General features: G+C 43.7%; 1 protein-coding gene across 1 annotated transcript in view; it reads right to left on the minus strand.

The window, feature by feature from the left end:
* XPNPEP1 (X-prolyl aminopeptidase 1) overlaps nucleotides 1-23,373 on the minus strand; it is a 92,065-nt gene that overhangs the window by 55,425 nt on the left and 13,267 nt on the right. Inside the window, exons 3-8 of the mRNA XM_082269294.1 lie at nucleotides 20,421-20,484; nucleotides 10,336-10,440; nucleotides 8,395-8,487; nucleotides 3,590-3,733; nucleotides 3,090-3,185; nucleotides 1,183-1,264 (exon numbers count right to left, since the gene is read on the minus strand). Of these exons, the coding sequence (XP_082125420.1) occupies nucleotides 1,183-1,264; nucleotides 3,090-3,185; nucleotides 3,590-3,733; nucleotides 8,395-8,487; nucleotides 10,336-10,440; nucleotides 20,421-20,484 (584 nt within the window). The remainder of the gene's footprint in view (nucleotides 1-1,182; nucleotides 1,265-3,089; nucleotides 3,186-3,589; nucleotides 3,734-8,394; nucleotides 8,488-10,335; nucleotides 10,441-20,420; nucleotides 20,485-23,373) is intronic.

Raw genomic sequence — 23,373 nt, forward strand, 5'->3', positions numbered from 1 at the left:
GAACCTAATATGTACAAGAGAGGAAATAATGGAAAGGGGGGGGACATGATTGAAACCTTTATTTAAATGAAAGGTGTTAATAAGGTTCAGGAGGGAAGTTTTTTCAGTATATGAAGTTAGGAACACAGAGACATGACCTCAAACTAGCAGGAGGAAATTTCAAAACTATCCAAGAAATTACTATGATGATAAAAAAAAAAAAAAAAAGAAGTGCAGACTTGATGGACCAACAAGTCTTTTTCTGCCATCACTCTATGTTTCTACCAAATGAGAGTACAATGAAAAAGTTTATAGCACATACAGAGGCCTTCCCTTCGTACATAAATGCTAGTAATTAAAACTAATATTTATGCTTTTTCTAGTAAGGCACATAAATCACAAAAAATAAACCTTTACTGAAAAACTATGTAAGCCGCCATTCCTGAAGCCTCAATTAGAAAAAGTCCACATGCCTGGTTATAGTGTCCTTCTTTTAGGCAGAGGCTAGGACAATAATGATCAACATCTAGGCACTGATAGCCAGCAGAGATGAGCTCAGGCAGATACAGACATGAGTCTGAACCTACCTGACATATCCCGGCAGGAAGCAGTCAAAGAGGACAGCCATTCATAGGTGGAAGCGGCATTCCCCACCCAGCAGCCGCACATATACACAAGCCCGAAATGCCTCCACCACCTACGACTGGCTGTCAGCTGTGACAGCTTGTTGGCGGTATAGCTCAAGCAGGTTCAGGCTCTTGTCTGAACATGCCTGAACTCATTTGAGCCGTTTGGTCATTAAATGAGATGAGACTGAGGAAATGCTTCCTGCAGCCGACTGATGACATTATTTCAGTCTAGGAGAAACATGTCTGGATAGGAGCTCGAAGATCAGCTGTAAGAAGTAAATCTGTCCATATGCTATTAGATTTTCTTTTTTCAGCCTACGAGCTGAATAAAGTAAGTTTAACAGATTCCTCCATCCACACTAAACAGCCCAGATTCACAAACAGCATCCAGAAGCTCTAAAAATACCCAATCAGTGGTGGCATCTGATTGGATACAGCTACTGTTTTGGCCACAGTTTTTCTTGCAGGCCCCTTTGACAAAAGCAAACCAAACGATCTGGCTTTTTTTAAAAATGACGCGGGGCCACCCACATAGCATCTCCAAGTAAAAAAAACAAACAAAGCTCAGTCTCACCTGATTGTTTCTGTCCCCACAATGGCGTAAGCGAAGAATACTGGGTTATACTCCACATCGGAGCCTCTGAGATTAAACAGCCCTAATCAGAGAGAAGTGAACACATGATGAAAATCTCGATCAGGAGAGGCACACATCACTAAATATACTAGTTTACCTCTGTCACAGTGTTTCTGTGCTGTTCTGAGTCAAATTTCAGCTACTGGAACAGCAGCCATAAAGATATTCACCAGCACCAATGCTTACTTGCTGGATGTCCCTGGTCTACGCTGTACAATATTTCTCCTACAACAGAAGACGGCACCTGACTCAATTCACCTCTAAGGGGGGGCCTCCAAACTACAAACCAAGGGCCACATCCAATCTGCAGCTAGGGTCAGTAGCGTACATTGATTGAGGATTAAGGTCAGTAGAGGGTGCTTGTGGTGCCTGCTTCTGGTGTAAGCAGGGACTCTGCTGGGGAACATGATATAAGGGGAAAAACTCTGACGGGGAACTTGAGATAAGGGGGGAAGAACTCTGATGGGGAACTTGATATAAGGGGGAAGAACTCTGATGGAGAACTTGATATAAGGGGGGAAGAACTCTGATGGGGAACTTGATATAAGGGGGGAAGAACTCTGATGGGGAACTTGATATAAAGGGGGAAGAACTCTGATGGGGAACTTGATCTAAAAGGGGGGGAAGAACTCTGATGGGGAACTTGATTTAAAAGGGGGAAGAACTCTGATGGGGGGGAAGAACTCTGATGGGGAGCTTGATCTAAAAGGGGGGAAGAACTCTGATGGGGAACTTGATCTAAAAGGGGGAAGAACTCTGATGGGGAACTTGATATAAAAGGGGGAAGAACTCTGATGGGGAACTTGATCTTAAAGGGGGAAGAACTCTGATGGGGAACTTGATATAAAAGGGGGAAGAACTCTGATGGGGAACTTGATCTAAAAGGGGGAAGAACTCTGATGGGGAACTTGATATAAAAGGGTGACAAACTCTGATGGGAGCTTGATATAAGGGGGGAATGGGGGGGGGGTTGGACTATTGACACATGAATATTTGTACAATATATGATGTGGCCCCTCGTAATAAAAAAAAAAGTTTGAGGTTTGACTGTCTATATCCTGCATTTACCAAAGTGGAAGATTCACAAGTAGATTCCTGAAACCTCCACCTAACCCATCATCATTAAACATATTCCCAAACTGCTCAGTCTTCCCCCTCACATACAGAGCAGTTATAATAAAACACAACTGCATGCTGATTAACTGCACACTCAACCTTAGAATATCATAAAAATGTTATTCAGCCGGGGGTTCACACTCACGTGGTGCGGAACACTGTATTTAATTCTCACAGTAAACGCAGCACATTCCTGTGCAAATTACATGCGGTGTCTGTAGGGTGTGATTTGAGCCGTGGATTTGTATGGCTCAAATTGCACTGCATTCACACCAAACTCGTGCAGGACCCTTTTTTGTCTGCACCAGAGTCAGTTTGCATGGTGTTCAAACCCATGCTATCTGATTCTGCAAATCGCACTGCGTTTTGCAAACCGATTGGGGGGTGTCATTGCCTGAACATACACTCCGCAATCAGTTCGTATGAACGGGTTGCGATTTTGATGTGGCGCGGAATCCACAGCGAATTCACACATCTAGTGTGAACTGATGCTAAAAGAGATTTTAAACAAAACTAAATAAATAAAAAAGGGGGGGGCGGGGGTTGCAGAACCTGAAAATTTGACACTGTGGACTCTCCAATAAATAGATATTTTTTGGATGACCTTCGATTTTAATTTTATACTGTCTGTACTGACATCCGCCTCCAACAGCAGAGATGGTACTGCTGGAAGATCTTGTTTGTATTCCCAGTAAGATCCACCAAAGGAGAGAAGGACAAACATCTCTTACATGCAACCTCATCCAGGGCAGTCAGGACGATCCATGAAGCTTTTCTCTCTGCCATCTTGGCCCGAAGTGCCACAATCTTATCCTGCCACGATACACCTGTGATAACAGAGAAAAACTTCTTAGTATAAGTTTTTTTTTTTTTTTTTCCAGTGTGTGAGAGATATTAAAGAGGGTGTTCCAGCATCTCCAGAAGATGTGTTCCAGGATCATCAGGTCACAGGCAACAGTCCGTCTAAAGCCGGCCATACATGGATCAAAATTTGGGTGGTTCAGCAGGGATCGGTCGAATTTCAATCCATGTATGGGCACCCTGGTTGTACAGAAGTTATTCGGTAGACCAGCCGGTCTGGCTTTTCCTGACTGATCAGTGCCGCCGCTGTACAGAGAGGTCTGTAGGAGTGGCTGGGATATTTGGAGTTAGTTCATCTTTCACAAAAAGGTGAACTTAGCCTTTAAGCTCAGCGGCCTGGCATTGGGATAGCAAAGGCAGTAACACGAACCTGTGTAGTTCAGACCCAGTGTTATCAGCGGCTGGCATGGCCTTGCTGGGCGGTCTGTCCAGATGGCATCTATGAGGTTTTCCTGCACAGGTACGAGGAGATGCCCAGCGTTCTTCAATGCCATAGACATACTCTTCCATTGGTCTAAAAAAAAAAAAAAATTGAAAACACACATTAACAATAAATTTATCTGCAACGTTCCTTTGATTCTTACTTTAAATAAGCTCCTCCCACATCCCATTTTAAATGGACACTCCACTAAGGATATAAACTTAAGGAAATTGGAATTCCTTTTATTTGCCTCCTTAACCACTTAAAAACCAAACACTTTCACCCCCTCCCTGCCAGGACCTATTTTCAGCTTTCAGCGTTATCACATTTTGAATGACAATTGCGCGGTCATGCAACACTACCCAAATAAAACTTTTATACATTTTTTTTTCACACAAATAGAGCTTTCTTTTGGTGGTATTTATTCACCACTGGGTTTTTTATTTTTTGCTAAATAAATGAAAAAAAGACCAAAAAAAAAAAATATTTTTTTTATTTTGGTTATAAAATGTTGCAAATAAATAATCTTTCTTCAAAAATTGAGCCAAAAATGTACTTTGCTACATTTCTTTGATGAAAGTAAACCAAATCAGGGTATATTATTTAGTCTGTAGGAACAAAACTATAGTATATATCTGAAAATTGATCAATCCTGATGTACTGACAGACTATCTAATTTCTTGAGGCCCGAAAATGCCAGGACAGTACAAATACCCCCAAATTCCCCTTTTTAGGAAAGAAGACAGTCCAAGCTATTTAGTAAGAGGCATTGCGAGTATTTTGAAGTTCTAGTTTTTTGTCACAATTTTTTGGAAAATGAATTAGTAACACTGTACTACTTTGGGAAAGTGATCAGGATTTTTATTTTTATTTTATACATCATAATTGTTTATACCAGTTTTTACTGAAACAGATTCCTTCAGTGTGTTTTATTGCGATTAGCTGGGATTGGCCACAGCCAATCACATGGTGCAGATGGGCTGTGATTGGCCCTGTCTGTGTCATGTGATCATTGTCACCAATCAAAGCTAGCAACGCAATTGTACACAATGGATGGCATGAGAGGAAGCCATCCGTTGTTTATAACTGTAATGTGATTTGCTTTGGTTGGTCGCAGTGATCACATGGTAACGGCAGCGGAACAGGGCAATGTGTCCAGCAAACGCAGCCGATGACAGATCAAGCCACAGAGAGGCCTGATTTGGAAGGACGCCATATGGCGTCCACCTGAAATCGACAAAAGTCACACCCAGCCATCATTTTGCTATAGGCCAGGCGGGGAGTGGTTAAGCTTAACCACTTCAATACAGGACACTTTCACCCCCTTCCTGCCCAGGCCAATTTTCAGCTTTCAGCGCTGTCACACTTTGAATGACAATTGCGTGGTCATGCTACACTGTACCCATATGAAAATTTTATTATTTTTTTCACACAAAGAGAGCTTTCTTTTGGTGGTATTTAATCACTGCTGGGTTTTTTATTTCTTACAAAAATTAAAAGAAAAAGACAGAAAATTTTTGAAAAAAAAAAAAAAAAAGTTTTTATTTTCTGAAAGTAAATTTTGAAAATAAATAATATTTCTCTTTCACTGATGAGGCGGCACTGATGGGCACTGATAGGATGCACTGATGAGGTGGCACTTATGGGCACTGATGAGGAGGTACTAATATGCCGCACTGATGGGCACTGATAGGTGGCACTGATGGGCACAGAGGTAGCACTGATGGGCACAGATGGGCGGCACTTATGAGCACTGTTTTTCACTTTTCTGTAATCAGGGCACTGATGATCAGTGCTCCGATTACCTGTCCTAGTCTCCCCTTTGAGGAGGAGCTGCTGATCGGCTCTCCTCGCCTCACACTCTTGACAGTGTGAGGCGAGGAGAGCCGATAAACTGCACTTCCTCATTTACATGTGACTGGCTGTTATTGGACACAGCCGATCACATGGGTTAAGAGCCATGTCATTGGCTCTTTATCAAGATCGGGGTCGCGCCATGTCCTAGTAACACAGCGCACCCCCACGGGCGTGCGAGACAGGCCGTTCTGGTGCGCCGTCATAGGACAGCATCCCAGAACAATAGCTGCACCGCTCCGCCATCATTTGATGGTGGACGGGCAGTAAGTTGTTAATCTTAGGCTACGTTCACATATATGCAGCCGTGGTTTTAGCACAGGAGTCTGGTGCAGTTCGGTTCACTTGTTCATGTGCAATTTATGTGCAAATTTTTACCTGAAATTGGAATGAAAAACACATAGGACTCTTTAAAATTGCACTGCGGCCACCCCACACGTGTGTGAACCGACTGCTTTGAGAAGGCTGCCAGTTCACGATATGCGAACCACATCCAATTCGCATATGTGTAAGCGGTGCCTTAAAGTGGATGAAAACCTGATTAATGAAATTTGACCCAAGCACATATATCTGTAGTGTTTTCTCATCTCTCTCCAAAGCCCTGAGTTCTAGGTCTTTCTGCTGTTTCATTGCTCTGTTATCAGCATGATAACTTCTGACAAGTTCTGGGACAACTGAGATAAAACCAGGCTGAAATTTGTGTCCTGGGAGGTTGTAATAAATAGATTAGCAGAGAGCTTGTCTTGTCACAGCACAGCTCTGCAACTCTCTGCCTATGTGGAGTGGGGGTGTGTGCCTTTTCTCCAATCAGCTGTCTTGGCTGTATGCCAAGAATATACTCCCAGTGCTGAACAGGAAGAGAAAGCTGAAGACATCAGATATCCATGTAAAATGTATATAGGGAGATTTGTTTCATCCCGGTGTATCATCTGAGGCTGTTCACGTCACTGGGTATATGTGAGGGTTTACATCCACTTTAGGATGGAGCGGAGTACCGGATTTTGACAGGCACCCACTCCCCCACTTTGAATTGTTGCAGCGATCCAAGCAGAAGTGTGGCCCCCTCCTTCCCCCATTGCCTTCGGGGACACATCACAGGTCCCAGAAGACTGCGGGACCATTCACAAAACACAGCCCAGTTGGCGCAAGGCTTCACTGCCGGTTTCCCTTAGTAAAGATGGCGGTGCCTGGACCCGAAGCCAATTGAAGAATAGGCTTGGATGATGACAGCTCTGGATCCAGGGGCAGGTAAGTGTCCTTATAATAAAGTCAGTATTGATGGGGGAATCACTCCCTGCAGTGCTATTGTGTTCGGCCAACAGGGAGACATCGCTGCTGGCAGAACACAATGATCACTTTAGTGGCTACAGCAGCAATCACATCCAAAAACTCCAACAGGCTGGTTGTACTGAAGCTGATCAATGGATTGTCCTCAGTACAACCAGCCTGCCCATAGATGGATTCAATTTTGACCGGTCCCCGCTGAACCGGCCGAGATTCGATCCATCTAAGGCCAGCTTAAGTGTCTGATAGATGAAAAGATAAAACCATATAAACCTCTTATATAGGTCATAGAATGTAATTGTGTGTTCCAGGGTCTGCACACTTGCTTTGGCCATTATGAGGGGTTCCCACCATCCCTCTTCTGAATTCCCAGGTCTACATACTTACAGCTCCAATTATGAGAGGTTCCCACCATCCCTGCACTGTATTCCTGGGTCTAAATTCCTGCTGTTACCATTATGAGGGGTTCCTGCCATCCCTGCACCGCATTACTGGGTCTACATTCCTTCAGTTCCCATTATGAGGGCTTCCTACCATCTTTGCACGGAGTTCCAGGTTCTACATTCCTAAGGTTCCCATTATGAGGTGTCCCCCCCCCCCCCCCCCCAATCACTGCACCACGTTCCTTGGTCTAGATTTCTACAGTTCTCATTAGGATGGGTTCCTACAATTCATGCACCATTTTCCTGGGTCTACATTCCTACAGTTCTCATTATGAGGGGTTTCTACCATCCCTGCACTGCGGTCATGGGTCTACATTCCTACAGTTCCCATTATGAGGGCTTCCCACCATCTTTGCATCGAGTTCCAGGTTCTACGTTCCTAAAGTTCCCATTATGAGGTGTTCCCACCATCCCTGCACCCCGTTCCTTGGTCTACATTTTTACAGTTCTCATTATGAGGGGTTCCTACCATTCATGCACCATGTTCCTGGGTCTACATTCCTATAGTTCTCATTATGAGGGGTTCCTACCATTCATGCACCGTGTTCCTGGGTCTACATTCCTATAGTTCTCATTATGAGGGGTTCCTTCCATCCGTGCACTGCGGTCATGGGTCTACATTCCTACAGTTCCCATTATGAGGGGTTTCTACCATCCCTGCGGTCCTGGGTCTACATTCTTACACAGTTTCTGTTATGAAGGGTTCCCACCATCTTTGCATTGAGTTCCTGGGTCCACATTCCTACAGTTTCCATTATGACTGGTTCCCACCATCCCTGCACCAAGTTCCTGATTCTACAGTCCCTATTATGAGGGGTTCCCTACCGTCCCTGCACTGCGGTCCTGGGTCTACATTCCTAGTGTTCCCAATTTGAGTGGTTCCCACCATCTTTGCACTGAGATCCCAAGTCTACATACCTGCTCTGCCCATTGTGAGGAGATCCCACCATACCTGGGCTTAATTTCCAAGTCTATACCTATTATTGGGGTTTGTACCATCTCTGTGCTGAGTTTCTGGTCTGTACACATTTTATGTTGGTCACCTGGCAGCCAGTCAGTGGATGCCAAGGGGCAAACCAAAAAGCCCCAGTCTGGGAGGGTGCCAAGCCCCTTACTGGTGCAGAGGAGGGTCTGAATCACCAGAAACAATCGGTTGCAATAGCAAAACGTTACCTGTTTGAATAATAAAGGGGTCCACAGCCACCCGCGAGCCTTCAGGAAGCACACTGATTAGCCAGTCCTCCTGTGTGGGCGTGTCCTTTAAACCTGTAACAAGAAAGAACATGTTGTGTATGTCTAGCCAAAATTTGGGAAGCTATCTTTTTTTTTTTCCAGTAGAGTTGGAAATGATTAGAACAACAGCTTTTCCTGCTACTGTCCAAAGGTGCCCCCTGTTCTCCTTCATCCAGAGTGGGGGCACTCTAATACAAGAGGTGTGTTACTGACCAGATCACTAGGCGAAAACAGAGGAAAAAACCTAAAAAAAAAAAAAAAAAGGAAAATAAGTGCAGCCACCATATCTAAGGATTGGTAAGCTGTGCTATATTACATTTCTAGTTAATACAGCTTTAACCACTTACCGACTGCCTACCGCACTTTTACTGCGGCAGGTCGGCTCTATTGTGCCAAACGACGTACCTGTACGTCATTTAGTGCAATAGACACAGGGGGGCGCCCGCTGCCGGAGACAAGATTGCGCGTTTATTGGACACAGGGCAAACCAATCAGCAGGTCCAGCGGACCCAATGTCCACGGCCACCCACGATCATCGTAAACAAGGCAGATTGCCATTCTGACAGGGGAGAAGATGGAGATCTTTTGTTCCTGCTAAGCAGGAACACGGATCTCTGTCTTCATCCAGTCAGAGCAACAGGGAAGTCTCTTTGTTGGCCAAACACATTTAGCAAGCACCAGCTAGGCACACAGTTAACCCTTGGATTGCCCCTTATGTTAACCCCTTCTCTGCCAGCGTCATTAGTGCAGTGATAGTGCATATTTTTAGCACTGATCACTGTATTATTGCCACTGGCAGTTAGTTCCCACAAAATGTTAGTGTCCGGTTGCCCACCGCATTGCGCATCGTATTGGTGTCACAGGTTTCCAAAAAAGTGTCAGTCAGGTGTCCGATTTATCTGCCGAAATCCCACTAAAAAAATCACTAATCGCCATGACTAGTTAAAAAAAGAAAAAATGCCATAAAAATATCCCCTAGTTCGTAGACGCCATACCTTTTGCGCAAACCAATCAATACACGCTTATTGGGATTTTCTTTTTGTAAAAATTAGTAGCAGAATACATATAAGGGTTAAATTGATGAAGAAATTTGATTTTTTTTTTTTTTACATTTTTTTTTTTTATTGGATATGTTTATTAACAGAAAGTAAAACATATATATATATATATATATATATATATATATATATATATATATATTTTTTTTTTTTTTCAAAATTGTCGCTTTTTTTGTTCATAGCACATAAAATAAAGAAAATGCAGAGGTGATCAAATACCACCAAAATAAAGCTGTATTTGTAGGGAAAAAAAACGACAAATTTTTTTTTTGGGCACAGCGTCGTACAACCGCGCAATTGTCAGTTAAAGTAACGCAAGGCCATATCGCAAAAAATGGCCTGGTCGTTAAGGGGTAAAACCTTCTAGGTGTGAAGTGGTTAAGGTGACAACGCTGCTCCTACAAAGAGTACATTCACCCCAGGACAGGGAGTGTCTTTCTGGCAGGAACACTGTGCTAAAATAAAAGGAAAATAGCCTGACAAACGTTAGGGGGAAAAGCTGAACTCCAGGCAGATATAAAAGACACAAATTAATGCAGCTCTGTACTCCTTAAAATTTTATATAATTTTTGTATAATTAAATATTTTTTGAAACGCAAGTACTTACATTTGAGTTGCTTATCAACGACTTACAGTACAGCAATTGGGGGACGCAAAAGGAGCCAATAGGGTGTGCTGCAGTGCACAGAACATGCTCATAGAAGGAGAGAGCAGAGTGAAAACTATGAGATCATCAGTGACCTGCTTCCCTTTTTTGTGTATTTAGTGGTTTGCCTGGAGTTCAACTTTATTCTGAGATTAAGCAAGCCAGGATCCACCTCACCCATCTTCATTAGCATCCAGTTGCTGTCCATCTGCTGAGCAGCCTGCAGGAAGTAGCGTCCGTCTGTCCACATAGCCGCACTCTGCTCGGTCACTATTGCTGTCCCTGCAAAAACAAGGGAAATAAACATAAAAGTTTAGTTAAAACAGCCCCCCCCCCCCCCCCCCCCCATAATGACAGACATGACATCAGCCAAGGACAGTTCTTGCAATTCTAGCAATCATGCTCAGGATGTGGAGTTATAACTACTGGAGGAAAGTCACAGGACTATACCTTGGAAGAGCCATAGAACACCATCACCAATGTCACTTATTTAACCATTTGCTGACCAGGCTTTTTCTGGCACTTTTTGTTTACACGTTTAAAGCCCCTTTCACACTTGTGCGATTTGTCCTGCAACTTGGGACTGCAAAGTCGCGTGACAAGTCATACGCCATGATTTCCAGCACGGTTCGTTTTTTTCTATTTAATCACTTTTATTCCTATTACAAGGAATGTAAACATCCCTTGCAATAGAAATAGGGATGACCGGTCCTCTTCATGGAGGGAACTGAGGTCAAAAAATGCCCCAAATTTCTTCTTTACCTTTAAAAGCAAAACTTTTTTATGATCTTTTGCTTAAAAAAAAAAAAACCAAAAAAAAAAACCACTGGAAGTGATGTCATGACGTTGCTCAGGCCATAGAGGTGATTAAAGATGATCTAGTCTTATCGCCTCTGTGGCCAGCCGGTCGCACCGTTGGAGCATTTCTCGGGGGAGCCAGTGGAAACGGTAAGCCCGGGAGACACCGACAAATGGGGGACAGGACGTCCCCTCCCCCTGATTCTGAAAGCATTCCAATAGCTCATGAGCCGCTCAGAACTCTTTCAAGAGAAATCTAGCCGCCGGTTGTAAAAGACGATACTGGGTTTATGGCTGATCTCTTCAGCCAAAATCCCAGTAAACCACTTGCAAACCGCAATGTATTATTATATATATATATATATATATATATATATATATATATACGTATTGCGGTCAACAAGTGGTTAAAGATGAATTCCAGGTATGGCAATTTTCACAAAGCTACGTTGTTCCAGCTTGGACCAATGTAAGTATGTATGTACCATACCTGTGGGATCCATGTGGAAGCTAGAAATGTCACAGTAGAAGACATCAACACTATAGAGGTCTCCATTGGCCTCCGGAGAAAGGAGTGGCTTTCCTGCAGCCTACTGGTCACTTGCTCAGGGTGGGCACCATTCAGGGCACACTTCCGGTCGGATTGTTTCAGCGATCCAAGCAGAAGTGCGGCCCCCCTCCTTCCCCCATTGCCTTCGAGGATACATCACAGGTCCCAGAAGAGTTGAATCTCTTATAGCTGCATAGGGTGGGCCAACTCAATATTGAACCCTACGGACTAAGACTGGGATGCAATTAAAATTCATGTGCGTGTAAAGGCAGGCGTCCCAATACTTTTGGTAATATAGTGTATATTTATAGGGGCAGACTCAACTAGTAGTTGTAAACTATGAATGAGACAGTGACACTGAGGAACAGTCCATGCAAGTTTATCCTGTCCTTTTACTCAGCAAGGAAGCTTTTATTAATTTTTTTAATGCAGAAGGTCTTGAGCAACAACTCTACAGCATAAAACAAACAAAACATCTGCTTGTCTGAGCTACTAACTAAACTTAGGTCAGTTCCTGACCCGAATGGGTTCCCCAATACAAAGATAGCTCTTGTACCTTTTTAGTGTTCTGTCTGCACTCAGCCTTTTCACTCAACAGCAGGAGAGAGAAGCCCTGAGCATCTCACATAAAGAAAGCCCTGTGTACAGCTGACACTAAAAACAAGGTAAGATGTGGACCTACGAATAAAGGCTTCTCACCACTCAAAGCTCTACAAAGTCTCTAAGCTCCAGGACCTAAGAACAGGACCCATTAGGATCCCAAAAGTTTGTTTTCTCCATAACGACACAAATCCTGGAGACCCTCACCATGTGTAGGTGAGTGATCTAGGTGACACATATACACTTTCAACAACTCTGCCATTAATGTAAATATGTATTATGTAAAACACAAATGTTTTATACAGGGTGGATACGACATCAGTGAAACCGAGCAGTTGATGCTTTCTAAAGAGAGAACATGGCAGAAGTGGTTTGCTTTGAGGCTCGCTCTTTTTGATTGAAACTTTGTGTGATGTCATCTTAGAAAAAAATTGAAAAAGGGTCACTCCTTTGACTCATTTAGATAAGAGTGAGAATTTAGATAGAATTATATGACTAAGCCCCAAAGGGAGAGGGAGGGAAGCGAAACGCGTATGAGGCATGGCCTGGCAGGACCTAGGGCTAAGGTTGTCTCTTTCACCCTCACAAAACCCCGTGGATGTGCAAAACTGAGGATTCCCTCCTTTCTTTCTCCAGTGACTCATTTAGGTGTGTAATCTGAGCTTAACCTATTCTGGTTTGTAAGCCGGTAAGCAGATAAGATTAGCCCAGTAAACATGTAGAAAAGGAGACTTGCACTCCCCCTGCTGGCAGATAAGATTAGCCCTGTACACATGTAGAAAAGGAGACTTGCGCTCCACCTGCTAGTCGATAAGATTAGCCCTGTACACATGTAGAAAAGGAGACTTGCACTCCACCTGCTGGCAGATAAGACTAGCTTTATAAACATGTAGAAAAGGAGCCTAGTGCTCCCCCTGCTGGCAGATAAGATAAGCCCAGTAAACATGTAGAAAAGGAGACTTGCACTCACACCTGCTGGCAGATCTGATTAGCCCAATAAAACATGTAGAAAAGGAGACTTGCGCTCCATCTGCTGGCAGATATAATTGGCCCAATAAACCTGTAGAATAAGGAGCATATCGCTCCCCCTGTTGGCAGATAAGCCCAGTAAACATGTAGAAAAGGAACCTAGCGCTCCCCCTGCTGGCAGATATGACTAGCCCAGTAAACATGTAGAAAATTAGACTTGCTCTCCACCTGCTGGCAGATAAGATAAGCCCAGTAAAAATGTAGAAAAGAAGGCTAGCGCTCAACCTGCTGGCAGATGAGATTAGTCCAACATGTAGAAAAGGAGCCTAGCGCTCCCCCTGCTGGCAGCTAAGCCCAGTAAACATGTAGAAAAGGAGACTTGCACTCCACCTTCTGGCAGATCTGATTAGCCCAATTTAAAAAAAGAAGTAGAATAGGAGCCTAGTGCTCCACCTGCTGGCAGATATGCCCAGTATACCTGTAGAAAATGAGCCTAGTGCTCCCCCTGCTGGCAAATAAGACTAGCCCAGTAAACATGTAGATCCCAGAAACTTGCTTTCCACCTGCTGGCAGATAAGATAAGCCCAGTAAAAATGTGGAAAAAGGAGCCTAGCACTCCCCCTGCTGACAGATAAGATTAGCCATGTAAACATGTGGAAAAGGAGCCTAATGCTCCCCCTGCTGGCAGATAAGATTAGCTCAATAAACATGTAGAAAGCAGCCTAGCACTCCCCCTGCTGGCAGAAAATAAATATATGATTATTCAATGCAATATTTCATGTTTACCCAACTAAAAATAAGACAAACATTTTTTTAAAACAAAATTTTTATCCCAGTATAACAACTGAGCACAGTAATGCGCCTGCATTTGTGATGGTGAAGGAACCAGCCATACAGCAGCTCAGGGATGATCATCAGGTAACCCACCCCCATTATACTGCAGGCTACGGTTGAATTCTTCCACTTGTATCTAAAGTGTGTGGCTAACTTTAGCATGAACCAGGCAAGGCAAATGTCCCACAACGAATGACGAGCAAAATATGGGTTTGGGGTTTTCAAAGAGGCTTCAGTTTCAATTCTGAAACTTTAATGCACGTGACCAAACTTTACAAAAAAAAAAACGTAGCTTTAAGAGTGGGCATTGTTCTGCTGCCAAAGTGGAAGTCTGAACGGAGTTGTAATCACCTTATGCAACATTACCAACCACCTGTCAGCACCCAGGAGACCGAGCCAGCCGGCAACTTGATTTATATTAAGTACAACAAAACCCATTAGCGGAAACAAGTTCCAGAGAGATTTATTGTTCCAGAAGCCACCCATGCAGAATCTCACACACTGGTCAGGAAACCCGGGGATAGATACATTTAGGAAAAGGGTTTAAATACCAGCGCTATGGAGTTTCAGTACTTTTTTGGACTAAAAAATGGTGGTGTAAGCTGCCCCCAACCTACCACTGAGGTAGTAGAATGGTAAAAAGTGCAAGTGATGTTGGGACCGGCGCTACCACATAAATATTGTGTCTGTGCAATTCCATACACTGTATAATTCATATAAAACATATAAAAGTGCATATAGTGCTTAAACCAAAGTGCTGCGTGCTGTAAACCTTTTATATATTCGCATGGGCTGTGCTCAGTGTACCATATAAACACATGTGTACATATAAAGTGCTGAGTGCTATTGATAACCACGTGTGTGATTGCGTGCTAAACAAAGTTTGGCGCCAGTGGGTGTACCACCAATTGCACCGTTGCTTACCGCACTCTTAGGAAGGTGGCTCAGCACTCCCTGGTCACTAGAACAGAAAACAAGCCTCCATTGCGTAGTATATCCTTGTTAGGGTAAAACAACGTGCAATTGGTGGTACACCCACTGGCGCCAAACTTTGTTTAGCACGCAATCACACACGTGGTTATCAATAGCACTCAGCACTTTATATGTACACATGTGTTTATATGGTACACTGAGCACAGCCCATGCGAATATATAAAAGGTTTACAGCACGCAGCACTTTGGTTTAAGCACTATATGCACTTTTATATGTTTTATATGAATTATACAGTGTATGGAATTGCACAGACACAATATTTATGTGGTAGCGCCGGTCCCAACATCACTTGCACTTTTTACCATAGATACATTTAGGTATATCCAGCCAAAGTTTTTTCTTTTTGTTTTGAATAGACTAGGGCAAGGGTCTTTAAACTACGGCCCTCCAGTTGTTCAGGAACTACAATTCCCATCATGCCTAGTCATGTCTGTGAATGTCAGAGTTTTACAATGCCTCATGGGATGTGTGGTTCCGTAACAGCTGGAGTGCCATAGTTTGAGGATCCCTGGACTAGTCCAGTGATGGTGAACCTTGGCACCCCAGATGTTTTGGAACTACATTTCCCATGATGCTCATGCACTCTGCAGTGCAGTTGAGCATCATGGGAAATGTAGTTCCTAAACATATGTAGTGCCAAGGTTCACCATCACTGGACTAGGGAATACCAAGTCCGTTCTTCTTGTCCTTCACTACTTGTCTTGGAGGCACAACAGGAAGTGAGAGAAAATCTCTCCAAAGGGATGGGAAGCCTCTCTGAAGAGAGAGGTCACCAGAACAGGTTGAAGACTTTTTCCATCACTTTTAGTCCTTGTAAAATATGGTGAATCCCCATAGCAGGGATCCAGTAATAAACAAATCGGACAGAGAGTCTAACCCTTTGCTGCTCTATCCAAAAAGGGGAAAAAAATGATGACCCTAACTTTATTTAAATGTTTAAATTCACAGGTGCTTAGAATGTTTAGACAGATTCCATTAAAGCAGAACTCCAGTTACTAAAGTGTAAATACTGTACTACACTACTCCTTCCACTGACACCAATGATGGAACCCTATTTCTGCCACTGATACCAATGATGGGGCACTATTCCTCCCACTGACACCAATGATGGGGCACTACTCCTCCCACTGACACCAATGATGGAGCACTACTCCTCCCACTGACACCAATGATGGAGCACTACTCCTCCCACTGACACCAATGATGGGGCACTACTCCTCCCACTGACACCAATGATGGGGCACTACTCTTCCCACTGACACCAATGTTGGAACACTATTCCACCCACTGACACCAATGATGGAGCACTATTCCTCCCACTGACACCAATGATGGAGCACTATTCCTCCCACTGACACCAATGATGGGGCACTACTACTCCCACTGATACCAATGTTGGAGCACTATTCCACCCACTGACACCAATGATGGTGCGCTATTCCTCCGACTGAAACCAATGATGGGGCACTATTCGTTCCACCGACACCAATGATGGAACACTACTCCTCCCACTGACACCAATGATGGGGCACCATTCCTCTTACTGACCACAGGCTCTATGTAATTATTTTACTCCCACTAACCACCAAGCCTGAAGTATTGTTTGCTCTCACTGACACCGATACATTTTTTATTGCCACTGGCCACAGTTTGGCCTGCCTTAAATCTGAAGGACAGTACACTGGCCCTTTGTTTAGAAAGTTTGGACACCCCCGGTCTTCAGAGAAGGGTCTAATAATATACATGTTTAATATAAACTGCAAAGAATGCGCTAGTCCTTGTATGACTCCGCAAGCTCATTAAAGTGTCAGCGGTCCGCCGCACTCAGACTCCGAGGTTTTGCAATGTGGCGCCACATTCTGCTGCTTGTACTAAAACCCGGACAAGCATGGAAAAACAGAATACGGGGCTAGATTTATTATAGGGCAGGATAATCAGGCCCAGGCTATAAATTCTAAAGTTCAATAATAGCCGGTATAACCGTGAAAGCAGACATAAAACCTCCACAAAGAGCTATTTACTAGACCCCCAAAGTGATGTGTTCCTGTTCCCCTCAGCAGGGGTCCCACTATGAATTCCTAATTAAAGGATGACCAGACAATCAAACACCTAACAATCTAAGCACGGTCATGCAACACTATACCCTAACAATTTTTTTTATCATCTTTTTCCCACAAATACAGCTTTCTTTTGGTGTCATTTAATCACCGCTAAGCAGGGAGAATAAAAATCAATGATTTATTTTAAAAGAATTAAAAAAAAGAAAAAAATCAGATTTATATTTTTTTATTTAAATTGGATTTTTTTGATTCAATTTATTTTAATAAAATGCATTTGGAGTAAAAATCTATCTAAAGTTAGTTTTCTATTTAAGATACATTAATAATTTAGTTTATGCAGCAAGAAATGGAGCTTAGTTATGTAGCATGAGGCTGTATATTCTGCAATAGTTAAATTTTTTGTAAACGCATTTAATGAATCCAAGCTCTGCAAGCTGAGATAAAATGCACTGCATCACAATTTCATAGTAACCATGAGATAAAACAAAGTTCATGGAGTATTCCTTTATCCCATTGTTTTGTAAATCTATGTACACTGCAAACTGTATGATTGAATCGGGTCTGATATCGCTGTTTTACTAACCTGACAGCTTATTTTAAATAGAAAACATTCATTTGTTTTTTTTTTTTTGTTTGCAAATAATAAAGAATCTAACTACCAGCAAGAATAGGTCCTTACATTTAAAGAGCACCTGTCATGTCAGATCCATCGTGGCAGCGCCTGTTAGCGGGCATCCACTCACCTGCTGCCGCCATGTCCCTCACCTTATTGTATCACTGCCACATCACCAGCCTTCCCATTAAACTGAATGGGACGGTCAGTGAGCCAACATCAGGTCAGAGAAGGAGCCGCTGCGGGACAGAAATGACAGTTGCTAATAAAAAAAATTATGATTTAAATCAAGTTGATTTAAATCAGGCATGTCCAACCTGTGGCCCGAGGGCCTCATGCGGCCCAGGACCACAGGCCATGCGGCCCACTGCCCCCTGACAATTATTATTTTTTTGCTGGGGAGGAAGGAAGTCGAGTCGGGGGAACGGCCACAGCGGCTTCCAACTAACTGTAGGCAGAGTCTGCCTCGGAGCCTCTGTCAATGATAGACAGCACATTGGTGACGTCTATCATAGGAGCCGGTCCAGCCGATGGGCACGCGCACTGGTGAGGTGGCGCGGGAAGGGCGCTGCAGCGTTTTATTACTTATATACCTTAACTGTAGTATATATTTTATATGCGGCCCGAGAAAATTTCTCTACACTCAGTGTGGCCCAGAGAAGCCAAAAGGTTGGACACCCATGATATAAATCAAGCCTCTTTACTAGTGATTTAAATAAGGATTTAAATCTAATCCACCCAGCCGCTGGATTTAATTTTTGCTAAATAAACAAATAGACTGAAAATTTTGAAAAAAAAAAACCCCAAAAGCCAAAAAAAAAAAAAAAAATAGAAGAATAAAAAAACTTTTCATTGTTGGTTATAAAATTTTGCAAACAGGTAATTTTTCTGCTTCACTGAAGAGGCTGCACTGATGGGCACCGATAGGCTGCACTGATGAGCATTGATAGGCAGCACTGTTGGAAGTGCACTGATAATCAGTGTACATGTCCTATTTAGAGACGCCGGTTATCAGCTCTCTTCTCCTCTCCTCATGCTGTCAACATGAGGAAAGGAATGACGATAACCTGCTTCTGTTTACATCCGTGATCAGCTGTGATTGAACACAGTTGATCACATGGTAAAGAGACACTGATTGGCTCTTTACCTCAATCCGTGATCAGCAATGTCTGGAAGACACTGATCACGAATGCACAGTCAGTGCCCCACAGCGGGTGCAATAAGGGGAGGCGATCATATGACAGCCTCCTAGAACTAGCCGGCTGCACTGTAGCCATCATTCCATTATAGCGCGGTCGGCAAGTGGTTAAAGGGTCAGTCCATCCAAAATAGTTTATGAGGAACCTACTAAGTATGATTTGCATCTAAACCGACCGCATATCGCTAATGTCATTTCAGTGTAAGTAAACCTTTCCAGGTCAGGTTTTGGCTGGCCTTTAACCACTTGCCGACCGCTCACAGTATATTAACTGCGGCAGTCAGCCCCGTACAGGCAAAGTGACGTAGTACTACGTCGCTAGCCTGAGAGCCTCTAGGGGGCGCGCTCCCGCCCCCGCTTGTTCCCTAACATGTCCGCGCGTGTGACCGGCGGACCCGGTGTCCGCCGGTCACTCGCGATCTCCCGGTGCAGAGGGAGAAAGGCAGGCGGCTAATGTAAACAAAGCCGCCTGTCATTCTCCCTGATCTAACTGCAGAGATCATGGGTAAGGTAAACTTCGCCTTTAAACCCAAGAGCAAATATTATACTGCAACTTAAAAAAAAAAATGCTAATATGTGGTGGCTGCATTCGTTTCGGTCTTTTAGGCTCTTCCTTCCTTCTATTGTCATCTGGTGATCCAGCCAGCAAGTCTGTTTTTTCAAAAGCACAAGCTTAAAATTATCGGATTCTATTTATTCATATAAAAAAGGGGTGTCCAACCCATTGCCAAAAAGAGCTCAGCATGAGGCCCTGGCATGTCTGGAGGGATGCCATACAAGCATAGCAGCCACGGCGGTCAACAGGGAAAAGCTAGGCACATGCATGTGTGGATGGACGCCGGGGATGCTGTGCAGGCATAGCAGCCGCCAACAATGTGAAGCCAGGCACAGGCATGTCTGGGGGGGATGCTGGGGCTGCAGTGTTTGTAATACAATAGTGTTCCTCCAGAGTTCTGTCTCACTAATAGGGGGTGTGTTACTGGATTCTAGGACAATATCCCCCCCCCCCCCGGACAACATCCCCCCTGGACAACATCCCCCCTTGGACAACATCCCCCCTCTAACCCTAACCCTATGTCCAGTGGGATGTTTTCCGGGAGGGGGATATTGTCCCGGGGGGGGGGGATTAGGTCGAGGGGGATCTTTTCCGGGGGGATGTTGTCCAGGGGGGATAATGTCCGGGGGGGATAATGTCCGGGGGGGATAATGTCCTGATACCGTGTTTCTGGCAGGATCACCAGGTAAAAAAACAGAGGGGGGGTGGAAGCCAAAGAAAAGAAAACTAATTCAGCCACCACATCCAAGAAATGGTAAGCTGCAAGATATAATATTTTTGGTTTGGGTATTAATACCACTATATTCTCCCAGCACGTTGTGTTATGGGATGAAACTGGAACACCCAAAATGAAGACCACAAAGACAGGAGAACATACAAACTCCATGCACATAGAGACTTGGTGGGAACTGAAACCAGGACCCTTAAGATACTCCAGTGCAGTGCTAATCATGACATTCACAACCATGCAGAAGTGAAAAGCTTTCATCCAAAATAAGCAATCAAATAATGCAGCACCTGATCTGACCTGACATAAGTAAAAACCGAATTATAGTCACATTCTGGGAGAAACATCCACTACCGTACTCACCCGCTGAGCCATTAAATCCGGATATGAATTCCCGTCTGCAGTCACATGGGGCGATGTACTCACTCTGCAAACCAATGACAAGAGACAATTAAATGAGGACACACAGTGCATTGTACATACTGCACACATGGAGGACATGTTCACAGCCACAATTAGGATAATCGTTAAAAATAGAGTCCAGGTTCACTTTAAAGAGACCTGGTCACCTTACCCATTTGGGGTCTCTAAGGCCCACCACAGACCACCTTATACCCATCGCACCTGCAGATTACCCGGTGACATCACACTCCCAATCATGTGACTGTGCCTGGGCCTAACAAATGGCTGCTAGGTCTAAGCAATGCATCATGGGAGGGGATCACATGCTCCCCTACAGCTGGAATCATCGGGTCATTGGCAGTCACGTAGGAAGGAGTTGCATGTAAAGGTAAGTATAGGTAGGTGTGTGGGCTTTAAGCAAGCCTTCTCACTATGCCTTGAAGGAACAAGGTGACAGGGTCTCTTTAAGACAAAGGTGCTGGGGAGCCCATCATCCTTCCTGAGTAAGGTCTGACTTGAATAAACTTGGAGCTTACACACGCTTCCTCTCCTCACTTCTGCTGAAAAAAACGAAATGACAGGGGAGTGCAGGCAAGGAGAGTATGTGCAGCTGGTAAGGCTGCTGTTAAAATGAACCAGTTTCCTTGCCCTCCCTAAATAATACAGGTTTTGTACATATTGTATTTTCATTTTTTTTTTTTTTTTTTTTTTTTAAACAGGCAAGTAGAAGATTATGCAAAATTTTATGCAATCCCCTATCCAGCCAGAAAGTGGCACTCTAGTCTCCTTTTCACATGGTATGCATTGTAACCTTTTCAGCTTTGCTGATAGAAGCCCATTTTAATAGAAATCAGCAAGTTCCAGTTTTTTTAAACAGCACAAAAAAACAGGGAACTTGGAGGACTGTAGACGCAGTGGTCAGCCTAGGAAACTTAATGCAGCAGATGAAAGACACATCATGCTTACTTCCCTTCCACATTGGAAGATGTCCAGCAGTGCTGTCAGCACAGAACTAGCAGAAACCAGTGGGGGGCTCTTTGCAAACGTATTCGGCCCCCTTGAACTTTTCGACCTTTTGCCACATTTCAGGCTTCAAACATAAAGATATAAAACTGTAATTTTTTGTGAAGAATCAACAACAAGTGGGACACAATCATGAAGTGGAACGAAATTTATTGGATATTTCAAACTTTGTTAAATAAAAAACTGAAAAATTGGGCGTGCAAAATTATTCAGCCCCTTTACTTTCAGTGCAGCAAACTCTCTCCAGAAGTTCAGTGAGGATCTCTGAATGATCCAATGTTGACCTAAATGACTAATGATGTTAAATAGAATCCACCTGTGTGTAATCAAGTCTCCGTATAAATGCACCTGCACTGTGATAGTCTCAGAGGTCCGTTTAAAGCGCAGAGAGCATCATGAAGAACAAGGAACACACCAGGCAGGTCTGAGATACTGTTGTGGAGAAGTTTAAAGCCGGATTTGGATACAAAAAGATTTCCCAAGCTTTAAACATCCCAAGGAGCACTGTGCAAGCGATAATATTGAAATGGAAGGAGTATCCGGCCACTGCAAATCTACGAAGACCTGGCCGTCCCTCTAAACTTTAAGCTCATACAAGGAGAAGACTGATCAGAGATGCAGCCAAGAGGCCCATGATCACTCTGGATGAACTGCAGAGATCTACAGCTGAGGTGGGAGACTCTGTCCATAGGACAACAATCAGTCGTATACTGCACAAATCTGGCCTTTATGGAAGAGTGGCAAGAAGAAAACCATTTCTTAAAGATATCCATAAAAAGTGTTGTTTAAAGTTTGCCACAAGCCACCTGGGAGACACCAAACATGTGGAAGAAGGTGCTCTGGTCAGATGAAACCAAAATCAAACTTTTTGGCAACAATGCAAAACGTTATGTTTGGTGTAAAAGCAACACAGCTCATCACCCTGAACACACCATCCCCACTGTCAAACATGGTGGTGGCAGCATCATGGTTTGGGCCTGCTTTTCTTCAGTTCTTCAATTCCCCCCAAAAAAAAATGTAAAAATCAAAATTTTTTAACATTTTCGGCCAATTTGTTTTATGCTACATATGTTTGGTAAAAAAAATAGCAAAAAGCGTATTTTGATTGGTTTGTGCACATAGTAGAACCGTATGATCACTGTTTCTACACAGGGGAGAATGACAGGCGGCTTGTTTACATTAGCCCCCTGCCTTTCTCCCTCTGCACCGACGATCGCCGAGTGACCGGCGGACATTAGGTCCGCCGGTCACACGTGCGGGGGGGGCCATAACCGCGCGGGAGCGCGCCTCCGGTGGCGCGCGGGAGCTCCCCAGAGCCTTACAGGCTAGTGACGTATATATACGTCACTTTGCCTGTGAGGGGCTGACCGCCGCAGTATATGTACTTGCGGCAGGCGGCAAGTGGTTAATTGAATTTAAAAAAAAAAAACTAAACAGTAAAGTTAGCCCAATTTTTCTGTAAAATGTGAAAGATGAGGTTATGCCGAGAATCGTGATCTTTACTCTAAGCAAAAAAAAATTGTGATTCTCATTTTATCCAGAATGGTGCAGCTCTACTAGACACAAACACCTGCCACCCGGGGTGCAGAGAGAGGCTCATTTTTCATGGCGTACGACTCTCTGCACTCTTGTGAATAAGCCCCAAAAAAAACAATCCCTTACGGCCCATACACACGATAAGAAAACCAGAAGTAAAATTTCGTCTGACGAACGATCTGCCGATTATCGGATCGCTCTTATAGAGCTTCCAACAATTTTTGTACGACAAAAACAGAATTTTTAGGGTATAACATTTGTATTGTATGCGAACACAAAGCCAGATTTTAATTTAATTACTACAGTTTTTGTCCGAAAGAAATTGTAAGAGTAAGACTGAGCATGCTCAGAAACT

Source organism: Pelophylax lessonae (assembly GCF_965119305.1).
Source record: "Pelophylax lessonae genome assembly, chromosome: 9".
NCBI classification, from domain to species: domain Eukaryota; kingdom Metazoa; phylum Chordata; class Amphibia; order Anura; family Ranidae; genus Pelophylax; species Pelophylax lessonae.